The 23,352-nt window shown below is 36.2% G+C and overlaps 1 protein-coding gene across 6 annotated transcripts in view; it reads left to right on the plus strand.

Annotated features, from left to right (window-relative positions):
- The window catches only part of COL25A1 (collagen type XXV alpha 1 chain), a 451,863-nt gene that overhangs the window by 412,346 nt on the left and 16,165 nt on the right, over positions 1-23,352 (plus strand). For 3 of the 6 annotated variants that reach the window (XM_032860080.1, XM_032860071.1, XM_032860089.1), the window contains exons 24-33: positions 3,459-3,482; positions 4,105-4,149; positions 7,620-7,664; positions 10,250-10,330; positions 11,200-11,262; positions 11,875-11,925; positions 14,006-14,032; positions 17,067-17,147; positions 19,687-19,722; positions 21,287-21,340. In XM_032860080.1, the coding sequence (XP_032715971.1) occupies positions 3,459-3,482; positions 4,105-4,149; positions 7,620-7,664; positions 10,250-10,330; positions 11,200-11,262; positions 11,875-11,925; positions 14,006-14,032; positions 17,067-17,147; positions 19,687-19,722; positions 21,287-21,340 (507 nt within the window). The remainder of the gene's footprint in view (positions 1-3,458; positions 3,483-4,104; positions 4,150-7,619; positions 7,665-10,249; positions 10,331-11,199; positions 11,263-11,874; positions 11,926-14,005; positions 14,033-17,066; positions 17,148-19,686; positions 19,723-21,286; positions 21,341-23,352) is intronic. The other 3 variants (XM_032860107.1, XM_032860117.1, XM_032860099.1) reach the window with 2 other exon arrangements.

Consider the following 23,352-nt stretch of genomic DNA (forward strand, 5'->3'; position numbering starts at 1 on the left):
TATGACAATAAACCAGTCAATATCCATCACGGTCAAGTAGTTTATTTTTTTTTTTTAAGATTTTATTTATTTGACAGAGATCACAAGTAGGCAGAGAGACAGACAGAGAGAGGAGGAAGCAGGCTCCCCGCTAAGCAGAGAGCCCGATGCAGGGCTTGATCCCAGAACCCTGGGATCATGACCTGAGCTGAAGACAGAGGTTTTAACCCACTGAGCCACCCAGGTGCCCCAGTAGTTTATGTTTTTATCTCAACCTAAAGATTTATTGCTTCAACAGGGATGTTAGGGCAACTATATGTTATGCTTGTAAATAGCTTATAGTTATTTTTTAAAAATTATTTGTTTTCCTAATATAGTACTCTACTAGAACAAGGGCCCTTAAAAAATTAGTTAAGCCATTAGCCTGAGAAGAGGTAGTCGACATTTTTCTCTTCTATTCTTAGCCAGTGATGGATATTTAGCATTTTGCTGATTTCACTTTTGTTAAAGATTTTATTCATTTATTTCAGAGAGAGAGAGAGAGCGAGCGAGTGCACAAGCAGGGGGAGGGACAGAAGGAGAGGGAGAAAGAGCATCTCAAGCAGACTGCCCACTGAGCGTGGAGCCCAGACTCAGGGCACAGTCTCACAACACTGAGATCATGATCTGAGCCCAAATTAAGAGTCAGCCGCTCAACCAACTGAGCCACCCAGGCACCCCACAGATTTCATTTTATTATTGCCTCCTCTAAAAATAAATCTGCCCCCAAAAATCTAGAATAAATAAGTAAATAGATGTATATTACAATTCTAAAAACATCACAATAGAAATAGAAAATTTTACCATTGCCTCTACTGAAAATTGTTATTTACATAAACATCTGCCATAAGCCATTTATTTTGATTTTTAGGTTTCTAAAATTAACAGTAAAACCTCTCTACTTCCTAACTCAAGTTTTTAAAAACGTTCAATACCATATAACTTAAACGTATTGTTTAGTTTAAATACGGGCGATTTTCACCTTGCATCATTATGAGAAATGACAGAAATTAACCTTTAATTCTAAAGAGATTCACATAAGGATCTCAGGGAATAAATCACAAAACAGCCTGAGGGGCTTCAACCTGTTTATAGTTCCTCCAGTTCATGCTTCCCATTTCACATCGTGCCTCATAGAGAACAACGCGTCTTTCTCCATCACTACCAAAATTATGGTTTTCCAGTCATTGGTGGAGTTCAAGAGAATGCTGCTGAGTTCACATAGGTTTAACTTAGAGGAACCAGGTAGAAGAAATCCAGAGTGAGCCAACATCTTCAGGATGTCTCGTGTGTCTGCACACGGGTGCTTTAGGATGGTGGTAAAAACTATGTTGCTGAGAAGTTAAGCTTAGTTTGTCATTTGTTCTTTTATTATTAGCAGGATGAAAGCCACCCTATGTAACTGTTAGGTCTCACAAAATACAGTTATTTAACAAGATGACATAAACTCCATCTGTTAGGTAGTTCAGTTACCACTAATAATATGCCCTTATTAGGCAACTCATGATAAAACACGTTGTTATCCTTAAAAAAAGACAAAACTAGTTTTGTGTCCAGGTGGAAAATGAATTCAAATATCCTACATTTAGAAAACCTCAGAGAGTTCAAATTGTAAATTCTCTTCCCTTTCTAAGGTTTCATGATTCTGCTCTGTAGTTAAAAATATAATATATAATTGGAAGACAGTGATAAAGAAATTATTTCTACTCTATAATATTCTAATAGCCTTTTTTAGAAATGACTCACCTACTTATAGGAGCAAAGAAGTAGCTTTCTCATGACTGTAAATCTGACTCAAGCTCTAGGTGAATCCCTTAAGAATAAAGTAAGTGGTGCCTTGTGTTACACAAATACGATAGTTTTTTTTTTATTATGTTAGTCACCATACAGTACTTCATTAATTTTTGATGTCATGTTCCATGATTCATTGTTTGCATATAACACGCAGTGCTCCATGCAATCCGTGCCCTCCTTAATATCGGTCACCAGGCTCACCCATCCCGCCAACCCCCTCCCCTCTGAAACCCTCAGTTTGTTTCCCGGAGTCCATAGAATAAAAATCTGAGCCTTGGTATATTTTTTTTAAACTTGCCTCCAGTTTGTGACCACTTTGCCTTTTGTCTTAGAAGCACTGGTGGTGGTTTTTTCCCTACTGTGTTATCCATGAAGCTGTATGACCACAACTGATGTTATCATAGAATACAGACTTTAATAATTTCTACACATGCGTAAATATATTGTTTTCTAAGAAATGATGATGTCATGTCACTAGAGACCCAAGTGTGTGAAGCAAGATCGGTAATATTAAGATTATTTTTTGCGACAATAATAATAAGCAACAGCAGCAACCTGAATCAGAAATTGGAATGGAAGAGTGGCAAATAAACAGATGGTGTTAAACTGATATTCACAAGCTTACATGTGACTGGATAACATTTTTCTGTGACCAGAGTCGCTGAAGGAAAGTGTGCTCCCTCTATGACTACATTAGGTGGTTACAAACCTTACAGAACTTTTAGCATGCGTGGTGCCTGGGTGGTTCAGTTGGTTGAAAGACCAACTTTTGATTTCAGCTCAGGTCATGATCTCAGGATCGTAAGATGGAGGCCCACTCGGGGCTCCTTGCTGGCTCTGGAGCCTGCTTGAGATTCTCTCTCTCCCTCTCCCTCTGCCCTTCCTCACCCCGCACCCCTCTGGTCACACACACTATCTCTTTATCTCTCTCACTCACATACACACAACACAAAAAGAACTTTCAGCATGAGACTTAGACTAGAAAACATTAATGCAGAAATGATTCATGGATTCAAAATGAAATATGGAAAATCATCCTTCAACAGAATACATTTTGTTGTGGTGCTGTAGTACTTTACACTAAGAAATTGGATGAATTCCATGTCACCTTCTGTCTTTAGCCATGGCACCCAAAAAAGCTAATTGAAATGCAATAAATAAGCTAAAATCTAAAAAAGAAAAAATATTACTTACACCTACAATTGGATATTTCCCTTTTCTTTAACTGAAGTGCTCTAGAATGGAACTCTTGCAAATAGCAGTTTCTCAGTTCACAGTCATGCCAACAAAGCTCTCCAGAACATCATTTTACTACATAATTTTTTTAATCAAATGAATTAAAATTTTGACATTTTCTTTTTTCTTAACACATAGATTTTTTTTTAAAGAAAAATCTAAAAATCGTTTAAAAACAATCTTTATCAGGTGATGAATGGCAATCTGACCCCTGCTCCCTGAAAAATCTTTATTTCTATCCTATATTCATTTAAAGATAGGATAATATGTTTTCAGTATCTTGTCAGTCTCTTATAGGACATCAGGCTTGCCAGAACGTATTCAGACAACTGAATTTTTCGTAAATGTATTATTGTACTTTAGCACACAAAATAGGTAACTCTGTCTTTGTCAATGCATTTTCCCAACAGAGGATTACCACCTTAACTGTCACGGTAACTCCTATTGCATGATTTCTGTGGTCTGTGACTTCATATTTGGTGTTGATGCATGCTGGCCGTAATGGAATTAATGTAGCACTTGTTTTTGTCTGATATTGAGTTTTATGCTTCCTTATATTAATAACCTTTTATGACATTTGCCCAACTAAGTCATTTGTTTGTGTAGTGAAAAAGACCAAAAAAAGAGAAGTTATTGTTACTTTTCTAAAAGTCTTTGGCCTTATAATAATATAGCTTTGTTCCTCAGTGTTTGGGGAATCAAGTCCCTTGTGTATGTGTGGGAGGCCAGGGGTCTGGAAACACAGGTAATATCAGTAAGCTTTCTCAACCCAAGGAGATAAATGTGGGACACAGCAGCAATTTTGCATTATCTTAGAAAGTAAACTCAAAAGCATCTTCAGTGTTATTTTACCTAAATGTATTGATATTTTTGCATATAAGTAAATCATTTTTATAATTCCATAGCTGGTGAAATTTGCCCTCATTGCAAATTAAGATTGAGAGATGTTTGATTATGACAGAAATAAAAGAAGTATATAGTGTACTTATTATTTAAAGCATAAATAGTAATACATATACTTGCTACTTTTTAAAACTTTGTCTTTTCTTGGTTTAGGGCCCCCCTGGACCACCTGGACCTCAAGGACTACAAGGGCCAAAGGTTATTCTTTATTTTACTTGTTTCCATTTACCATGTATGATATAGAGAATCCCACCTTAAGTTTATGTATCTTTGAAAAATCATTCTTCCAAAATGCTGAAGGATCTGAGATCAGCAATATTGCTTAAGAGAGCTAAGAATAAACTTTGAGGTCTGGGCTTAAGAAAGCAGGATTGGGGGAAAAAAAAAGAAAGGACAATTAGTAAAGAAGAGAGAGAAATAAGAATAGCATTAAATTTAGAGGGAAGATACTAAGAAAAGCAATATTAAACAAGGGAAAAACAAGTTTTACAGAAATTATAAAAGTAAAAGAACCACTAAGGAAAATTTACTCTTAACACCAAAAAAGATTTTTCTCTTCAATTCATTTGTAATAATAAGAACAAGAGAAGATTGAGCGAGATGTATTCACAGATGACAATTTGAGGAATCATTTTTGAGTCATTTCTTATAAGGAATCCTATTATACTTATTCAAACATTCTGCCATTTAAATCTTTTTTTTTTTTTTTTAAGATTTTATTTTATTTATTTGACAGACAGAGATCACAAGCAGGCAGAGAGGCAGGCAGAGAGAGAGGAGGAAGCAGGCTCCCCGCTGAGCAGAGAGCCCGATGCGGGGCTCGATCCCAGGACTCTGAGATCATGACCTGAGCCGAAGGCAGCGGCTCAACCCACTCAGCCACCCAGGCGCCCCTGCCATTTAAATCTTAACTAATGAAACATACCACTTATGAATAGCAGGAGCCTAGAATTTCTTGATTATATCTCAAATTTATTAGTGGTGTTCGCTTTATCCCTCCAAACTTAAACTTAGATTTGTCTAGCCACATTTGAGCAATTAACACATGACCAGTGTCTCTAGCTTTTCAAAACTGAGCTATGTTTGTTGAAATATGACTTTCATCATTGGAGTTCTGTAGGAGATTCAAGTAGTTTTGAAATCCATCTTTTGTTGGTACCTTTTAAAGCAGTTTATTTGCTAAGTCTATCATACACATACACACATATACCTACACAGACACACACATCAGCTTTTGTATCCTTTTCTTTTAAGATGCTTAGAAACAAAAAGCTAGCACATAGAAAAATATTTTTCTATTATAAAAAGGAGTATAAAGTAAAATAGTGCTGAGGTCCTTACCCATATAAGATACATTTAGAACACAGAGCCTAATTTCAAACAGATCTTGTGTAAAACATTAATGTAAGATTTGGGATTTTTAAACTTTCTATTTCTCTATCACATTCTGGTCCCTAAGAAATGTAACACAAAAATGCTCCAGTTGTTTGTTCCTGGTGAGCAAGTCAGCCTGGATTTCCTACTCTAATATTTTGGTGAGCTGGATTAGACAGCCACAAAGGAAATCTGCAGATCGTTTTTTCCTCTGTGTAGAGTCAACTAGGATCTAAGGATCTTTGTCCTTCTCCTCACTTAACTAAGTCTCCAGAACCCAAATTGCCCCAGTGCTAAACACACCCTAAAAGCTTCTAGGACTTTACCCTTCTTTAAAGCCCAAAGGATCTACAGAAATCCAAAGGGAATCCATCCCTTGTTCTAAAGATACAAAAAGAACCACCCAGCCATGAAGGATATATGGAGTGGTAAAACCTGTACCTCCCTCCTTGTTTTATAATCCAATTACTATTCATTTTAATTGTCATTCAGTAAGTAATTTTTGAGCCTCTACTCTATGATAAGGACTAATATCTAACAGAGATACTTGGATATGGTAAGGGTTTCAATAAGGAGCTTACAGTTTAGAACAGGAGATAGGCAAGTAAAGGCACAATTATTAATCAATAGAGTAAGTACTTTGATGAAGAGTACACATTATGGATGCGCATATAGGAAGGTTACTCTCAGTCTTAGGAATCAAGAATGACTTTGAGCTGAAACTGGGATAGAAAGAAGCTGGCCAAATGAATGTCATGACAAGTGGGCAGTGGGAGAGGAGTAGTGAGCCTCCCTTACCTCTCAGTCCTGCCAACTTCCTACTATGCTATTACCTTGCCCCACCCCACACAAAACACAGTGATCTCATAACTGAGCTCTTGGACTAACGGATACAGTCGTTCAAGCTTTCCGTGATCTTTCCTTGAGAAGGTTGGGATATCTGAGATGAGATATGCCTATGACCAAGAGTCAGCAAATGCAGCCTGAGTCAAATACAGAACCCATTTGCCCTGGGGACTCACAACCTCAGACTGAACGGAAACCTGTTCAGTTAGTGTTTCTCTTTCCCTTATCAAACCAGGATCGGTTGACTTCTTACACATCAAGTAACTCTTTACCAACTACATTTGATGAGTGAAAGATAAATTCATAAGTCATGAGTTATGTTTTCTTTTAAACACTCACGAGTCACATTTTGAAGGTAAAAGCATAACAAAACAATCATTACTGGACCCAGAGTGCTGACAAGTATTCAGCCTGAAACTAGGTCTTGGCCAGGTGCATCCAACCTCAGCAGACTTGTTTGTGGCAAAATAAATTTGCTGCTCCCACAAAGAACGGGAAGTCAGGAGTAAGGAAAGGCTTTTCCTTTTTTTTTTTTTTTTTTTCCACATTTGTTTGTCAGGCTTTCATTAAATGTTTGGAAAGCTCAAATTTCATTCTATGGCTGATAGCTCTTAACGTTTTTACCGGGGAAAGACTGTCTAACAATTTCAATATAGTGGGATTTACAGAAGTGATGCGTTGATCTAAAGTGTTCAAAAAATTTGTTCAGTACATTTCCAAGTGAAAAATGACTGGAGATTTGTTGTTGGAATAAATATCTAGCATATTGTTTACATTTGTTTTAAATGGGACATCTTCAGTTAAGAAAAAATAAATAGATTTTTGGGTTTGTCAAGGTTTCTAAGAAATCATATGAATAGAAAACTTTAATTTATTCCTAGCATAGTACAGGTAATTGAATCAATCCAAAAGTAATTTTATGTGCATTGAGATGTTATCTGATTGATTCTGTCTGGAAATACCACATACATAATCATGAACCTGTATCCGTTGTTCAAATGTTATCTGCTAAAATATTATAAACTTATGGCTTTGTATTCTGTTCTTAAGTCAGCTGTCATGTTTTTGCTTTTTTCTGAAGTTGGAAAATGAAGAGAAATCATACAGATTTTTTAGGGAGGAAAAAATTAACTAAGCATATAGGTTTTTGTTATAGAATATGGTCAACCACTAAATGATCTCTATCAGTTTTCTTTCACCATTTTTTCCTTTAGCCTACATCTCACTTGGGGCAAAAAATAAAAAATTGGATCTGAGCTACATGACTATTGTTACATATAATCTTCAAGAAAATGTTACTTCACTTAGTTTTGATATGTGTATGATATAACAAACTGTTCTTGGGTTACGATTCATACGCTGAAAGTCAGATTGTACTGTCACCAGCTAACATGACTTCTATTTACCAATGATAAATGGAATCAAGCCATCACTTTTTCTCTTAACAGGGAGAGCCAGGATCTCCAGGAATCCCAGGAGTTGATGGAGAGCAGGTAATTTTCAAAGATATATACTGTCATTCAAACATCATAATTGATCACCAGTTTTATTATAGATTGGAGCCAAAAAGACATGAGTGTTGATATAGGATATCCTCTCTATTTTTTTACCATCTGTTGTAGAGATTATATTAACTTTAAAAAGCAATTGCTTTTAAATTAGACATTAGTTTTCTTTGCAGAAACATGTAAGTGGTATGACATTTTAGTTTTGTCTTAATACTCCTTATCAATCTACCAGTGACACTTCAGTAAATTTTTATTAGACTTATAAGATCATTACTAATTTAGTAAGAGTAGGCTAATTTTGTCAATAAATACAAATCATTCAAGATTAAAATCAGTCGGTCAAAGTTTCCACAAAATTAGATATTGCTTATATGTGTTATTTTGACAAGATTTTTTTCCCAAATAAAGGTTACGCCTAAATTTCAAGATCGTTAGAAAAAAACAGAAACAGGTGGGGCGTTTGTACCTTCACAGAAAACGGCAGTATCTCCAAGGGTTTCCCTCAACACAGAGGTTGGCAAACTTTTTCTGTAAAGGACAGATAGTAAGTGTTTCAGGCTTTGCAGGTCACACAGAGTCTTTGTCACGTTTGTTTTTTACCCGAACACACCTTAAATTTTTTTCAAAGATTCAGTCTGTGCAAAAATAATCCCTGGGCTGAATTTGGCCTAGAAACTGTGGTTTACCTCTGACCAAAAAGAATCTGACGAGGATAATGTGAACATTATGGGGAATTCAGAGTCAAATCACAATGGTTAGCTTCAAGACATTTGATGTTTTCTGGGCTTCCATTATTTACACGAGAAATGGCTGACATCAAGAAGATCATAAGAAATCAAAAAGATTCTTGATACAGTTGGCAAAATATGCTCCTTGGGAAATAGTATTAGATAAGAAATTAAGTTTAAGAGAAAAGTTATTTTAATATCAGAGTGGTATGTTGCAAATCCTCTAATGTCACATTAAATAAATGTGATAATTTAAAAAGTAAGAGGCTTTAGATGATTTGCTATTATTAATCAGAAATCATATTAGAATTTAAAAATCTGGTTGTCCTGGGGTACCTGGGGGGCACAGTTGGTTAAACATCTTGCTCTTGTTTTCAGCTCAAGTCATGATTTTTAGGGTCCTAAGATAGAGCCTTGCACTGAGTTCTGCACTCAGCTGGGAGTCTGCTTGGGATTTTCTCTGCCCCACCCCGCCCCCTGCCATACCCCTCCCATTCATACACTCTCTCTGTCTCTCTCTCAAAATAAATAAATAAATCTTTTTAAAAAATCTAGTTGTATTACCTTTCCCAATGTTAGTTATTAAAAATAATTAATTTAACATGCAGAATAACATATTACATGGTCCCTACATATACAATAGTTGGGTTGTTTTTTTTTTCTATAGGCTTTTAAGTCCAATAGCAGAGATTGGCTGCCCTGCTACTCTCCATCACTAGATTCCTAAAACCAGCCAGGTGCTGATTAACCAGTAAGATCCATCTACCCATTCGGGCGCCTACCCACCCACCTAGCAAGTGATTCTGAACTAAGTGCTGTAGGTATAAGTCAAGAAAAGACATGTTCCTGTCCCTAAGTAGTTTGTAGTATGGAAAAGTTGAACAGGTTTGGGCAGCCAGGGGCCCCTGACTATCAGAACTATGATCATCCCTGCTCAAGAATGGGCCATGTGGTCGTACGGTAGTGAAGCTCCTTGCATAAAAATGCTTAACAATATAAATTATATATAAATATAAATATATATTATATATATTTATATATAAATATATAATTATATATAATATATATATTTATATATAAATTATATATAAATATATATATAAACAATATAAATATATATAAAAACAATATAAATTAACTTCAGTATTATTACAAAATTGAGATTTGCTAGCACTAAAAAAATACATTTATTTACTTCCTCACTGTAAAAGAATAAAAATAACATCATCGATCACCTCATGGGGTGTTTGAGAATAAAATAAGAACACTGTGGAACAATTAAAGTGATTCTAAGCTTAGTTGAGCACTGGTGCCTAATGACTAGGCACCTAATGATTGGTGCCTACATTATTTACCTTTCTCTCTATCGAACCCTTGAAACTGATGGTGACCAGAGCTTCCACATGCTTTTAAGAGGGGGAGGGGAGTATCATGGGTAGAGATAGGAGAAATTTATCTGAACCTCTTGTTATTATAACATTAGTCCTGGTTCAAAATGTATATTGTACTGCTGAGAATTCAATCCCTTAAATTGTTTTCAGGACCAGTGGTATCAACTTAGCTGCCAGGAAAAAAATATAGAATCAGGAGAAATTATGTAAACACCTAAGTTTGTGATTAAATGAGCTAAGTAGTAGAATTTAACCCCTTTCATTACATGAGGAAATAGTATTGACTCAGTGTAGAAGGTTGCTTTAAGAAATAACTCTACCTAACAGTGAAAATCAGAATCCTCTCCGGATAGGACCACCCGCACACAAAACTGATCTGGAATTCTGTTTGCCCTAGAATGTTACTATCAAGGGTTAATATGATTCTTACATGCAACCATATCATTTGTAGGGACTTAAAGGCTCAAAGGGAGACATGGGGGACCCAGGTATGCCAGGTGAAAAAGGAGGAATCGGACTTCCTGGATTACCGGTATGTTTATACCTTTTAGGGTGTGTTCATATCAAGATAAATTAATCAGAAAGGAGTTATATAATTAGCTGCACTCTCATCTAGTGGTTAATATTATATAAAAAAGTAATATTTTTACTTTTATATATTTGAGGTATTGTTGGTTTATTCTCCAACTGGGCCACTAAAACAAGTTTTAAAGCATCTAACCAAATGAATTATAAAATAAACTGTCATGTTTTCCTGAATTATTTTCATCAAAAGATAGTAAAATAATAGTTGATCACTTGAATTTGGTATGTGTAAAATGATGGTAACTGGTCATTTTAAAATAAACTGTAATAATTAAAATTAACAAGCTAAAAAACATAAGACAATTTAGAAAGAAGTTACTCTTGAAAGTGCTCTCTTTGTGTGTGTGGAATGGTGTTTTTATGGTTTTACCCTATAATTTTTACTAAGAATTTGGAAGGCAAAATAGAAAAAAATGTAGAAAATTGCACTGCCCTAGATCTATTTTAAAACAAGGAAGTATATAAATAAATGTCAATGAAAACCAAGTTTAAAAACTTGCTATTTAAAGTGAGCACCACCATAAAAAATATGACATTTATAATCTGGTATATTTAACAATGTATAAGTTTAACCTATCAAGCCTAACCTAGTTTTTATTTACTTTATATTTTATTTCACATATCACCCACAATCCTAGAGATTTGGAGAGGCTTGCTGTTTGAGACTAAAATGCAGAGGGATAAATCCTTCTTTTATATGTGATGTGTATAATATTATAAAAATTGCAAAAGAATGGTGGGTCTGGGGAGAAAATTCAGATGTTTCTTACACTTTGGGAAAAGTTTACTGGCTCAACTCTCACTGGTTTTTTGTAGGGTGCCAATGGAATGAAAGGAGAAAAAGGAGACTCCGGATTGCCAGGTCCTCAGGGTCCTTCTGTAAGTCCTTGGCAGTTGAACTTCTGAAACAGGCCTATTATTTGCCCAGTTCGACCTGTGCCAGATGGCTTATTAACAGTAAAAAGACCGTGAACCTCTTAGTTTGTCAAACTGTAGAGAGTGTATCTGTCGGCCTTGTATAATGAGAGATAAAGTATCTCAGAGATTTGAGATAAAGGCAGATTTTTTAGGGGACCCTCTAATCCTAAGGGGAAAATTAATGGTTTTCCCATCAAGCTTTTGGGTAGAGATTTGTGAATACAGAACATACTTTTTTGTTTCCTCCAGAGCTCTGTTGCTATTCGGTGAAATAATTTGAGAGTTTAATAGTGGTAGTGGTGTTATAGCATTTCTTGGTAAGCAGTTGTTGTCTTTTCATTTAATGTACTTTAAATTTATCCCGGCTTTTGTAAAACAACTGTATTTTTTAGTGTTTTTTTTTAAATTCTCATTAATGAATTTCTAAACATAAAGACTCAATTGCATCACTTCTTCTAGTATTGTTCCACAGCAACTACTAATGGCCTTAGCAGAACCCCAGCCTAAGATTCAAGCCAAACTGCCTTATCTAAATGAAGTAACCAAATCCATGTTTATGTTTTGGACATACAGATCATAGGTCCACCAGGCCCCCCAGGCCCCCATGGCCCACCAGGCCCCATGGTAAGCCTTTTTTCTCTTCAAAATGTATTTATTTATTTTATTTACAAGCATGCTACTAGAAAAAAAACATGAACACATCCCTCAAAATAGCCAGTTTGTATTTTGTGCTACTCTCTGTGGAATGGACAGAAAATATAACGTGCATTGAGAGTTACTGACTTTATAGTGTTGTCTTTCACTATCCCAAACACATCTCTTGAGAAGAGATAGAGTAGCTTTGTGACAGGAAACTTGAAGATAGATTTAACAAGCTTTACTCCAACCTGCAGTATGAACATCAAAAAATCATCTTAACCAGCCAGTGTTTAGGCCATTAGTAGTATAACAAGTTTAATAATTGTAGCCATTCATGAATGTGTCTAACCAACCTTGGTTGAAATCCTTTAATGAGATGTTTAATAGGAACATTTATAAAATAATAAGGTAAAAATTGAAGCCCACTTCCACAGATGACATGTATTGTTGCTTGTTTCTCTTTTCATCTTTATGGTGCTCTGGTGGATCCAGTGTTCACCACAGCTATCCCTCAATGACCAATGAAGTCAATGGCCATGCCCTCATCGAACTCACGTCTGGTGCTGAAGGCAGCCATTAAACCAGTGTAATTCTTAAAATGTCCACTTAACGGCACTAGTGTTAAGGCTAGAACGTAGAATGTAGCATGCTTCAAATGCCTTTGACGGTGGCAGGACTCCAACAAGTTAGGCAGGCTCTAAGGTCACATTCATCTCTACGGTTTCTCAATAAACCCCATGTCTTCAATCATACAGATTAAATAAACCATGGGTCACTCTTCCCTCCTATTGTGCTCTAAGAAAGAATGTCACTGAAATGATCTAAGCCACAAAGCGTAGCCATAGACCCAATCATCTATTTCTTACCAACTGCCATTTCCATTTCATACCGCAAAATAGTTATAATTAACCTTATTTTCTTAAAACTAAACAGTTCTTTAAGAATTAAGCAAATGGCACACTTTGGGCTTTGTAAATACTCCCTCCATTTTAAGTTAGAAAATTAAATTTTAAAATGCTATTTTCTGTTCATATAAACTTAATTAGCTTAAAGGGATTTTATACCATTACTAAAATAAGACTACTTGATAAAGTAGCAGCCATTTCCTGAAAATGCTTATCCATCACTAACCTAAAAGGAAAATATTTTTCTAAGTAGACATATGTAACAAATATCTGTATATTGCATGATAAAAATCTTTTTCACACTGTTGTATGATTTTGCTGTTGGGTATTTAAATACTCCTCTCTCCAAAGAGTTCATTTAAATCACTTGAGAAGTGTAAAGCAATCCACAGTACAGTTTAGGTAATTTAGGTTAGAAATTAGTCTCTATAGTTAGATTTTCCACAAAATACAGGGGGAAAGCCCTGATTCATGTATGCAGTATAACTTCTTTCTATTGGTAAACAACAGTTACGAGAGCCTTGAAGAATTCATCTTTGTAAGAACAAATGCATTCTAACTAATAATTCTTAGTGCATCTGTATTAGAATCCTTTGCTTAGTCTTAAATTAATTTTAATTAAATTATAACAGGGTTCCAAACTTGACTGTCATCTCCTCATTCCTTCTTCTTTTAGATTCCTCTTGGGTCTAGAGGACTCAATAATTCAAAGGTCTTCTATTCACTGGTACTTAAAATCTGGAACTTTTCTTTGGCAAATTTCTGTATTTTAAAACCCACCTCTATTCCATATAAACTTATAACGTGTTTCACATTTTTCCACCTAGATTTTATTAAAATGTGGATTTGAGAACTAGGTATAGTGTAGGTTCACAATACATTTAAAATTTTTTTTCTTCCATCTAACCCTAGCAGATTCCTCCCTCCCTCCCACGGGTATTTAGCAGAAAGAATTGCTGTTAATGAATTTCCAATTACAGAACAATTCAAGAGCTAGAAGGAACTTTCACTATGTATTAGCATCCACTGTCCTGCCTCTAGCTATAGCTCAAACAGGAGGATTCTTGTTTTACATCTCTTTGGTTACTCTATACAATAATCACTTCTGCTAGGAAATAGTGAATCAATTCTTAATTAAAATCTGTGTTTTTCTTTTTCAGGGACCCCATGGACTTCCTGGACCAAAGGTAATCCAAAAAATCCCTTGATTATTTGATTTCTGTTTCCTTGTTAATCATGGAGAAGCATGACGGAAGCATGTCTGTCCTGTCTTATTTATCTGTCAAGTAATGTTGATAATCTTTAAGCCTTTAAGTATCCAGATGTTTAAATCTCACAACGCAGAATGACTTAAAACAAATTTAAGTGATATCACCTGCAGATGAATTATTCCTCATTTTGCCTTTTTCCATTATACTATATAGGTTTCTTAAGTTACTAATCATAATATACTCAAAATCAACCCTTTAGAAATGGACCTGATGAGATTCTCAGACTAGTCCAGATGCTCTTTCTTATGATGTCTCATTAGTTGCAGATTCAGATGTTACTGATACTCCTTGTTTGTCATATAACAGCACTGTAGCTAAATGCTTTGACTACCCAACATCTTAATTTTGTACTCCCCCAGAGATCACTGGTTTAGAATGGGGTGGGGTGTATCAGGTGTGCTCTAGTCAAGAGAAGATTACATCACTTACCATGTACTCTATACTCTGGATTAACAAGAGAACAATAGAGAATACCCCTCCTTGTCAGAATTAGTGCAGTTTATGTTGGAAAGATGGTTTGCACCTGTTCGTTGCTTTTGTGTAGACCAAGAGGACATTTTGGAGGATTAATAAGAGCCCTGAAAGAAAGGTTCCTTCCTTCAGGGAGCCTATGTAGTTAGTACCTATGTTCTAATTTCAGCTTTGCCACTGACCGTCTGTGTCACCTTAGGCAGACTACTTATCCTCTCTTCACTCACTGAACTAGGCAATTTTCCTCTTAGTGTTGTGATAATTTAATGAGGCATATTTGTAAGAGACTTAGCAAAATATCTGATGCAATTGTCGATGAATACCCAGTAAATGTCAGTTGTTAGTGTCTTCCGATTTGATGCTTTGTTCTAAATTTAAGCATTTAGTGGGGAGAAAGCATGAGAGAAGGTTTAAGCACTCTTGAAAGCTCCTCAGTAGTGAGGAGGCATTTAAATGGTGAGGGGTAGGGGAACACATAAATGCAAGAGCTAGAAATCAGAAAGCTTAGAGGCAGTCCACCCTCTCCTCTAGGGGCTCCTCCTGGCCCACCAAACTTTAGGAGTGTAGAAGTATTGGTCTGAAATGAAACCTAAGTTTCATTTTTGGGGTCAGACAGGTGACTCACTCAAGAATGGAAAGAGTTCATGCCTCTTTATTCTTCTAGACCACCCTATCTTCTGGTAAGACCAGTGAATGACAGTGTCTCAGAAGTATGGGTTATAGTTTGGAGTAAGGACATTGTTTTCTGGGGGTCAGAAGAGAGAGCCCATCTATCATCTTTGAGATCTTGGTAGTTATCTAAACATCTCTGGGTCTCTTTTCCCACTCTGGACTAAATCAGTAGTTACTCTGGGCTTCTCGTTGGATTTCAAGGCACCATTTAAATCATAAATTTCACAAAATTATAAAGTTGAAAAGACCTTGTAGATTACCTGTGCTTATTCCTTGATTTTACAGATGATAAACTATGGGCCCATGAAATTTACATTGTTTGCCCTGAGTTACACTGCTAATTAAATGACTGATCTGGAACTAGAACTTAAGTCCAGAGTTGGAATTTTGTCTTTCTGTCTCTACATTTGATTGTGTATAAATTCACTTTTTTGGTTAATGCCCACTCATGTCAATGTCTGATTCCTCACCACAGAATTTTGTGGCCTACCAAGGCAGCTCTGCCTAGTCATCATCCCAAGACCTCTAGCTAAAAGTCCACATACATGCAAAGCCATCAACCTCAAGTTGAGACCAGTTAACTAAATCTGACTCCTAGAGCCTTGGCCTTAACCTCACATTGACTTTGGCTCTGGGACAGTTGCAGGATCACACTTTACCCACCACAGCACATTTGAACTTCCTATAGTTCAAACATCCTACCTTCCGAATCCCCAGAATCCAATAGGTCATGTCAATGTGTTCATTACTTTGTGACCTCTTTGGAAGTTTAAACGCTAAGTGGGGCCTTGGACTCAATGTTTAACAAACATCACACTGACTTTCATCAATTAGACAAATGGAGAAAATACTACCCAAGTTAGTAATTCCTCCTGCCATGTAAGCATGTTCTCTCCCCACTCCCGCTCCTACCCAGTAAGACTCTATAGGGCACTGGAGACTGCATCTTCCTTTCACAAATCTTTCCAGATTTTTGTGATGAAATTAATGCCTTTACTTAAAAGTTGACAAGTTAGCAGGTCAGAACTCTTATTTCTAAAATGGTGCTGCTGATAGAAAATAGTTATACTGTATTTTTAGGTTTTTAAATATCAGAGTCAGGAGAAACTGTCACTCGCCATGACTTTTGTAATGTCACCTGAGGTTAAAATCCATCCTTCTTTAACTTTAACATTGGATAGGCAAACAATAAAACTACATGTAAGCACTGTGGTCTTCATATTCTCTTCTGGGATTGGCTATCAGTTGTCTATTCTGTGAATTAATCCATGTAGGGATCTGACTTGGCAATGTCAGTGAATGAGGACTCACTAAATGGCACTACTTCAAACATCAGCTGCTACATTTTTAGCTCATTCCCCAGGGCAAAATGCTTAAAGGCTTAAAATATCTGTATATAACACTGTCCTGCATATTCCAGTTTTTCATTCCAGCAGAGTGGCTTTTTCCTACTGAGCTTCCTTCGGCATCCTCCACTCTGTCTTTGATTTGCTTGGTGAGAACAAGGTAGCATAACACTAGGTTCTCTGACGTAGAACTGAAAACTGGAACTCAGGCGTACGCGTTTCAGTCAGAAGGAGTACGCCTGCTCAGGAGTTTTGCTTCCTAGAATGTTATTTGTCAATTTCAGTTTATTAATTTTTTAAAATGTCTGAAATGAATTTTGGACGGATGCAAGACAAGTCTAGCTTGACTCTGCTGTTACCTAGAACTGGAATCTGCAACCATTTCGGAGACTGGCTCTCTTCTCTCAGCAGTTGAAACACCCGTGATAGCAACCAAAATTGGCATTTGCTTTTGCATTTAGGGTGAACCAGGGTTAAATGGTGTTAAAGGATTGAAGGGTGAACCAGGTCAAAAGGGTGACAGAGGACCCCTTGGTCTTCCAGTAAGTAAAGAAAACTTTCCATTTCAGTGCAAATCTCAGACTTTTCTTTCTACCTTAAGTAACAACTCTGGTTTACTCGGTGACTATCTTACATTTGAGATTTCTGTGATTGGAAAATGTATTCTATTGGAGCAGAGCTCAGACCAGTTTTGTTTGAGGACTGCTTCTCGTGTCAGAGGAAGACCCCATGACAAACGACGCTCTTAGTGTTCTGTCATTCAATTACATACATGCCAACCTTCCTCTTTAAAGACGGATGATTCTTCTCCCCTCACCTTGCCCTTAAAAAAAAAAAGCATTGTGCTAATTATGTCATAATTTCTCCCAAATGTTTTAATAATTTAGTGCAGGTCAGAATCCTCCCTCAATTTTTTTTTCTCTTTTGATACCAAAAATTGTAGCCCTCTGTTGGGTGGCAGGTATGCAATTGGCCATTGCTGATGGTGTGGGTCAGTGCTGTGGCTCCTTACATTAATCAATCATATCATAGTCTAAATGTTTTGTGTTGTTTGTTTTGAAAATGCCCTCTTATATGGTTCTTTTGGCAACAGTGGACAGGATGGAAGAAGTATTTTGCAGTAGCTTCGAGACAATTTTTTTGAGATTTTTTTTGAGATTTTTATTTTTAGTGAAAAGGGAATTTTCATCTTCCATGTATTTTATGCCAGTCTTCTTCTCACAACTAAAAAGAGATTTTTAAAAATGATAGTAAAATATAAGGTTTTAGTTTCAGGGTATTAACATGCTGACTATTCAGTGAATGCAGATAAAAGTCAGTAAAGAATATTATAGATTATTTTATTAAAGTAAGACATAAAATTGGTAGAAAATAACTTATTCACATATTTTAAAAGATTAAAACATTTTGGTACTTGAAGTTCTGAAGTGTTCTAGATAGCCAGTGCCTTACACAGATCTGGCACATAGTAGATATTCAAAATGTGCTTGTTTATGAATGAATGATACAAGATGTATTAGAGTATAGGTTCAATCACACCAATTAGACCATGGACTAGAGGCACAAAACTTCTATAATATATTAATTATATATAAATGTATATATGATATAATAATATATTAATTCTCTTATTCCAGGCAAATATGATGTTATACTATCAGTACAAAATTTTACCATCTCCCTATTTGTTTTCAAATGTTACAATAATGGTGACTCTGAACAAAGTATCAAAGGACAAAAGAAAGTTTGAATTTGTTTTATTAAACCCTCTATCTTATTTCTTTAAAGTTTGCCTTAATTTCAAATTTAGAGCTAGTGATAATTTCTATGCAGTAATTAGCCAAAAGCTCTACATATGTTAGCATTAAACAACAACACAGGTTTTTAAAAAATTTTTAATCATTGCCAACTTAAGATGCATTTTGCAATATAGTCTGACTCACAATAGAACTATATAGAAGAAATTGTAAAACAAAAAACTAAAAATATCCAAGTATATATAGTATAGCATTTTTGGTAGAGTTTGCAGCTGGAATAGATTTTTTCTTCCATTTTTTATCATTAACTGTATCTGAAGCATAAAGTGGGAACCTAGTTCTTCAACCTTGCCAAGAGAATTTATAGGACTAGTGTATCATCTTTCTTAAATACTCCTTTATTTAATCAATATTTTTAAAGGACTATAAATCAGTATTTGAGTTTTGAGATACAAAAGACATATTCATAGAAGTAATTGTGCTTATTCTTGAAACAAGCATTGAAAATGTCATATTTTAATCATATACTATGCATAGCTTGGAGTTTAGGGTTTAAAAAAAAAAAAGTATGCATTGCCTGAGAATAACATATTTTTAAAGCATCTCACCTCCAGACTTTGATGCAATGATTTTTTGAACTGAATTGAGGAACAATTTTGTTTAGGACGGTTATTTTTTGTTTGGACTCATGAAATTTTTTCCAGCTTTTTCCTGTTCCTAGAAGTCCCTCTAGTGGTAATTAATGTGAACAAAGTAAGAAAACGCAGAAAACAATGAGAATTGTTCATGTAAAATCCAGTCATTTTGGCATGGTGAAGTTCTGCATTTGTTTTTCATAAGTTCTGTTTTAACAAGAAAAACTGGAACCTTTTTATTCCTTTCAGAAACGCTAACTCTGATTGATTATTATAATGAGCCCTTTTTTTAGAATATTGGCCATTATATTTTCTCGAAATTTAAGAAGTTCATTATCGACAGTACAGTCCTTAGAAAATGTGTATCAAATGGAAATTAGCGGTCTGTGAATGTTACCAGAAACTACTTTAAAGCCCTCTTTATAAACCTCATTATTTCTAAATAAGAATTTTTTGAATGGAAATGTCATGAAAATGCCATCATCTGCGGGGTGTTTATCGTCACGTGTTTTTTTTTTTTTTTTTTTTTTTAACTAACAATTTGTAGCAATGTGACAGTCATCCCAGAACCCCATGACTGTGTATGATGTTGTTTGAAGCGTTACATTTGTTCATCAGTACCTCATACTAATCTCTGTTCTTGTCCTTCGTGTTATACCCACCAAACCTGCTACCAACCAAATACACAGGGAGCATCTGGCTTAGACGGAAAGCCAGGATCCCGGGTGAGTCAGTACCTCATCTTGCTCCAACCTGTTGTGTGGCTATGAATTTGTGCTTCAGGACAGACTCTTTTGCCCCAGGTACTCCCGTCACGTGATGAGGGGGACATAGACTGGAGTGAAAGGAGAAAGTGTACAAAGATGTGGTACAAAAGGGAAAGGTGGGCAGAGCAGAGTCTGCAGCTCTGATCCACTCACAGCTTTTAAACTGCAGGACAGCCTTCGGAAGCCTGAGTTCCAGGCTGGAGAACTTGCTAGGTGGCAAGAATGACCAGTCTGATTAGCCTCACGGTCTTAGAATCCCAGACAAATTTTTCCAGAACTAATGGACATTTCCTATAATTCCGTAGGCAGGCTCCTCTGAAGAGATCAAAATAATGTGAATTCAGTTGAACTTGTTCTTCCTTTTATGTTTCTGTCCATATTAAAAAGGTAACTTCTTCCTTGACACTAACTTTCAAATCTCGGTTCATCAAAATAACCTGTTTTCTGTCATTTTGTCTCTTTTCTTTGGTTCTTAACTGCTCTGTCTCTTAAATTTCAGCCACAGATAATCAGTATTTAGAAGTCTTCTGAAGATGGAACTTCGAGTTCAGGCAGTAAGGAAAAGATTAGATAAGATGATGGGAATTCCCCAACATCAGAATGAGTCGAAGCCCTAAATGATTTAATATCGCAAAGGCCCGACAGAAGAAAAAAGAACAGTAGAACACAAATAAGAATACTATTTTATAAACCTGTGCTGGACTAGTTCCTACATTTGCAAATACTGCAACAAATTCTTTGCAAAGAGGTGCAGTCTTCCTGAAAATGAGCAAATTACTTGAAGTCCTTGCTACATGTCTAAGAATTAAAAGGAAATTCCAAGCTCTTCAATTCTAAAAACGTGCTTCAGGCAGTCATTGTTTTCACTGGACATAGTGTTCCTGTATCCATTCAATCTGAGACAGAAATCCTAATCCTGAACCAGGAGGCCAGAGGGCAATTACGCCATTAAATCAGCCGGCCGCCGGCTTTGTGCCTTGTAAGCAGCCGCAGACCCTGGGAGAGTAACTCCTTTCCTCTAAGCCCCCCCGCTGCTCCCCGCAGAGCCAAAGAAAGTTTGGTTTGAACAGTTCAACACTGTTCTCATTTATTTCATAATTTTTTCCCCTTGTGTAACTGTTCGAGCCTCTTAACCAGCTGAGAACAAGGCTTCGTGGCCCAGGAGCTTGGGGGTGACAGCAGGTGGAGGATGGACTTGGAGAAGTGGTAGGAGGGGAAACAACCCATTTCTCTCCTGAAGATGTTCCGTGAAGTCAGGGAGGAAGTATATAATTAAATATGATTTCCAGCTTCTCGTGTGTGCCCTTCGTTGAAATACGCAGTTATGTAACTCATCGTTTTTGCACGCGTTTCTTGAAAATCGCTGGCCTGAATCAGACATAAAGCTCTTTGAAAGGAGACGAATCATCTTACTGGCGTTCTAAAGCATCATTCACCCAGGAAAAGTCCAGGATGAGTTATAACTGCTTTCCTTAGGGCCCTTGGGATATGTCTCATATTATTTTTATCTTTCTTTTTTTAGGGTACAGATGGCCCTATGGGACCCCATGGCCCCGCAGGTCCCAAAGGAGAAAGAGTAAGTTGCTTCTGAGGTTATTGAACGGTGACCTAAAGAAAACCCAGTGTGGCTTTTCTGTGTTAGTTAAACTGAACTGTTCATTTCCCAGAAGAAATAAAGGACTGTCTAAAATATTAAATGAAAATATTTAATAAATATTATTTAATAAAATATTAATCATTTAATAAAATATTAAATGAAAATATTAAATGAAAATAAAATATTAAATGAAAACATCTTAAGTCCTAATCAGAGTTCTCACACTGAGAGAACAACAGGGTATTAAAATAGAATGTGGCTGCCTTACTCAAAAATCATGCATACATCTACATAGCTCAAATAAATAGCTCAGACCATTCCTTTTTAACCCATAAGGAAGGTATTTTCATTTGGCCTTAATCCAGAAAGTTGAAGTCCATGGGGCTAAAATCTCCAGGACTTCATATTTTGTCGATGATCTTTTATATAAAGCTACTGTATTCATTCAGAGTAAGTTACAACCTTTTTTTTTTTAAAGGAAATTACCAAACCTAAGTATTCTTCTCCACAGTTACACGTGCTCTTTTATTTATTTATTTATTTATTTATTTATTTTTTTTTTAAGCAAAAGAATAGGCTGCCTTTCTTTAGCCATAAGGAAATAATTTCAGTGCACTATAGAACAAAAACCTTTCACTAACCTCCCTATTGCTAGGCCCTGTTTCCATACCCTTGGGAGAAAAGGAAAAAAAAAAAAAAAAAACCTTTAGAACAGAAGATGAATACCTACACCAAAAAATACATTGAGCCTCAGCAGCTGGTCATCTGTCTGGAACTTTTCTCCCCTCTTTCTCTGTTTTTCTCCCACTTTTTCTTTTCTCCGCTTTGGGAAACTTGGAAGTTTTTTTTTCTGTGTCTGAGCAGAATTGTGTCATCAATTTCCCCACCATCCAGGAGAGGCTGTAAAGAAAGTATCCTAAGAATAAGGGCTTCGAAATGTTGGGATGATTCATTGTGCAGGCTGCGGTCTTTTAAAACTAGATAGAGTTTCTTCAGTCTGGGGTAATTTGCTCAAAAAAATAGAGGGCCACAGAGTGATTTCTTTGGCCTCCATCCCAATTCCCTAATTCAGTGTTCTATAAAATGAATTCATTCATTCAGTAAATATTTGTTACATTTTATGATCTAGAAAACACAGTGTACTCCTAGTGTGAAATGGAAGCACTCTCCTCCCATTTGTGTAGTCTGTTTTGCTAATTTGATGCCGTGAGTTGAGTACTGCCGTTAAAATTGATTCGTCATCCCATAACCTCTTACTAATACACTATATGGATTTACTCAGTACTGTAAAGGAAGCAGCTCTTTTCTCTGACCTAGCGTAGTTTACAATCTAAATGCAGCAGGAAAAAAAAATAATCAGCAAGAAATAGCCAGATAACCAAAGTGAATCCAAGTAGTACAGACTGTACGTACAACGATGAGGAAGTCTGGCTTTATCCAAGAATGCTTCTAGAAAGAGGTGAGTCCTCACAGAATAATCACCGGAATCTGCAATTGTCTTATCTCTAAAATCAAACTGACTTATGAAGACCATCTTAATTAAAAATATTTGTAAGCGGAGAGCCTCATGCTGCTGATGCATTCAAGCACTGTATCAAGAGATCCAGCCCACGTACTAAAAATGGAGCAGCAAATCTCAAGTAGTCTTTTGGCAGGATGCCCTGGGGGCTCAAGAGGGTTTACCGTTTGGTAAATCAGCTGCTACTTCCGATAGCTCCCCAGTGTCACAAGAGTATCAGGTCTCGGCGCTGGGGCAGAATTAACCAGCAGAGCAAATGAAATCGCTAAGAATTTTTGAAGACATAGTTCAAGTCAAATGGTGTGCAGTTTAAAGTGTTACAGTTGTATTTACTCAGCACGTTAACTATCTCAACCGGATCATGTGTCAGGACTCTCCAAGTGCCCCTCACCCAAAGTGCTACACGAGTGCAATTCTTGACGTTAATTGACTGAGGTGCTATCTAGACTCTCCTGGAAAAGTTTGCAGTTTT

The sequence above is a fragment of the Lontra canadensis genome, unplaced genomic scaffold (assembly GCF_010015895.1).
Source record: "Lontra canadensis isolate GAN:19392208 unplaced genomic scaffold, GSC_riverotter_1.0 scaffold1, whole genome shotgun sequence".
Taxonomy (NCBI): domain Eukaryota; kingdom Metazoa; phylum Chordata; class Mammalia; order Carnivora; family Mustelidae; genus Lontra; species Lontra canadensis.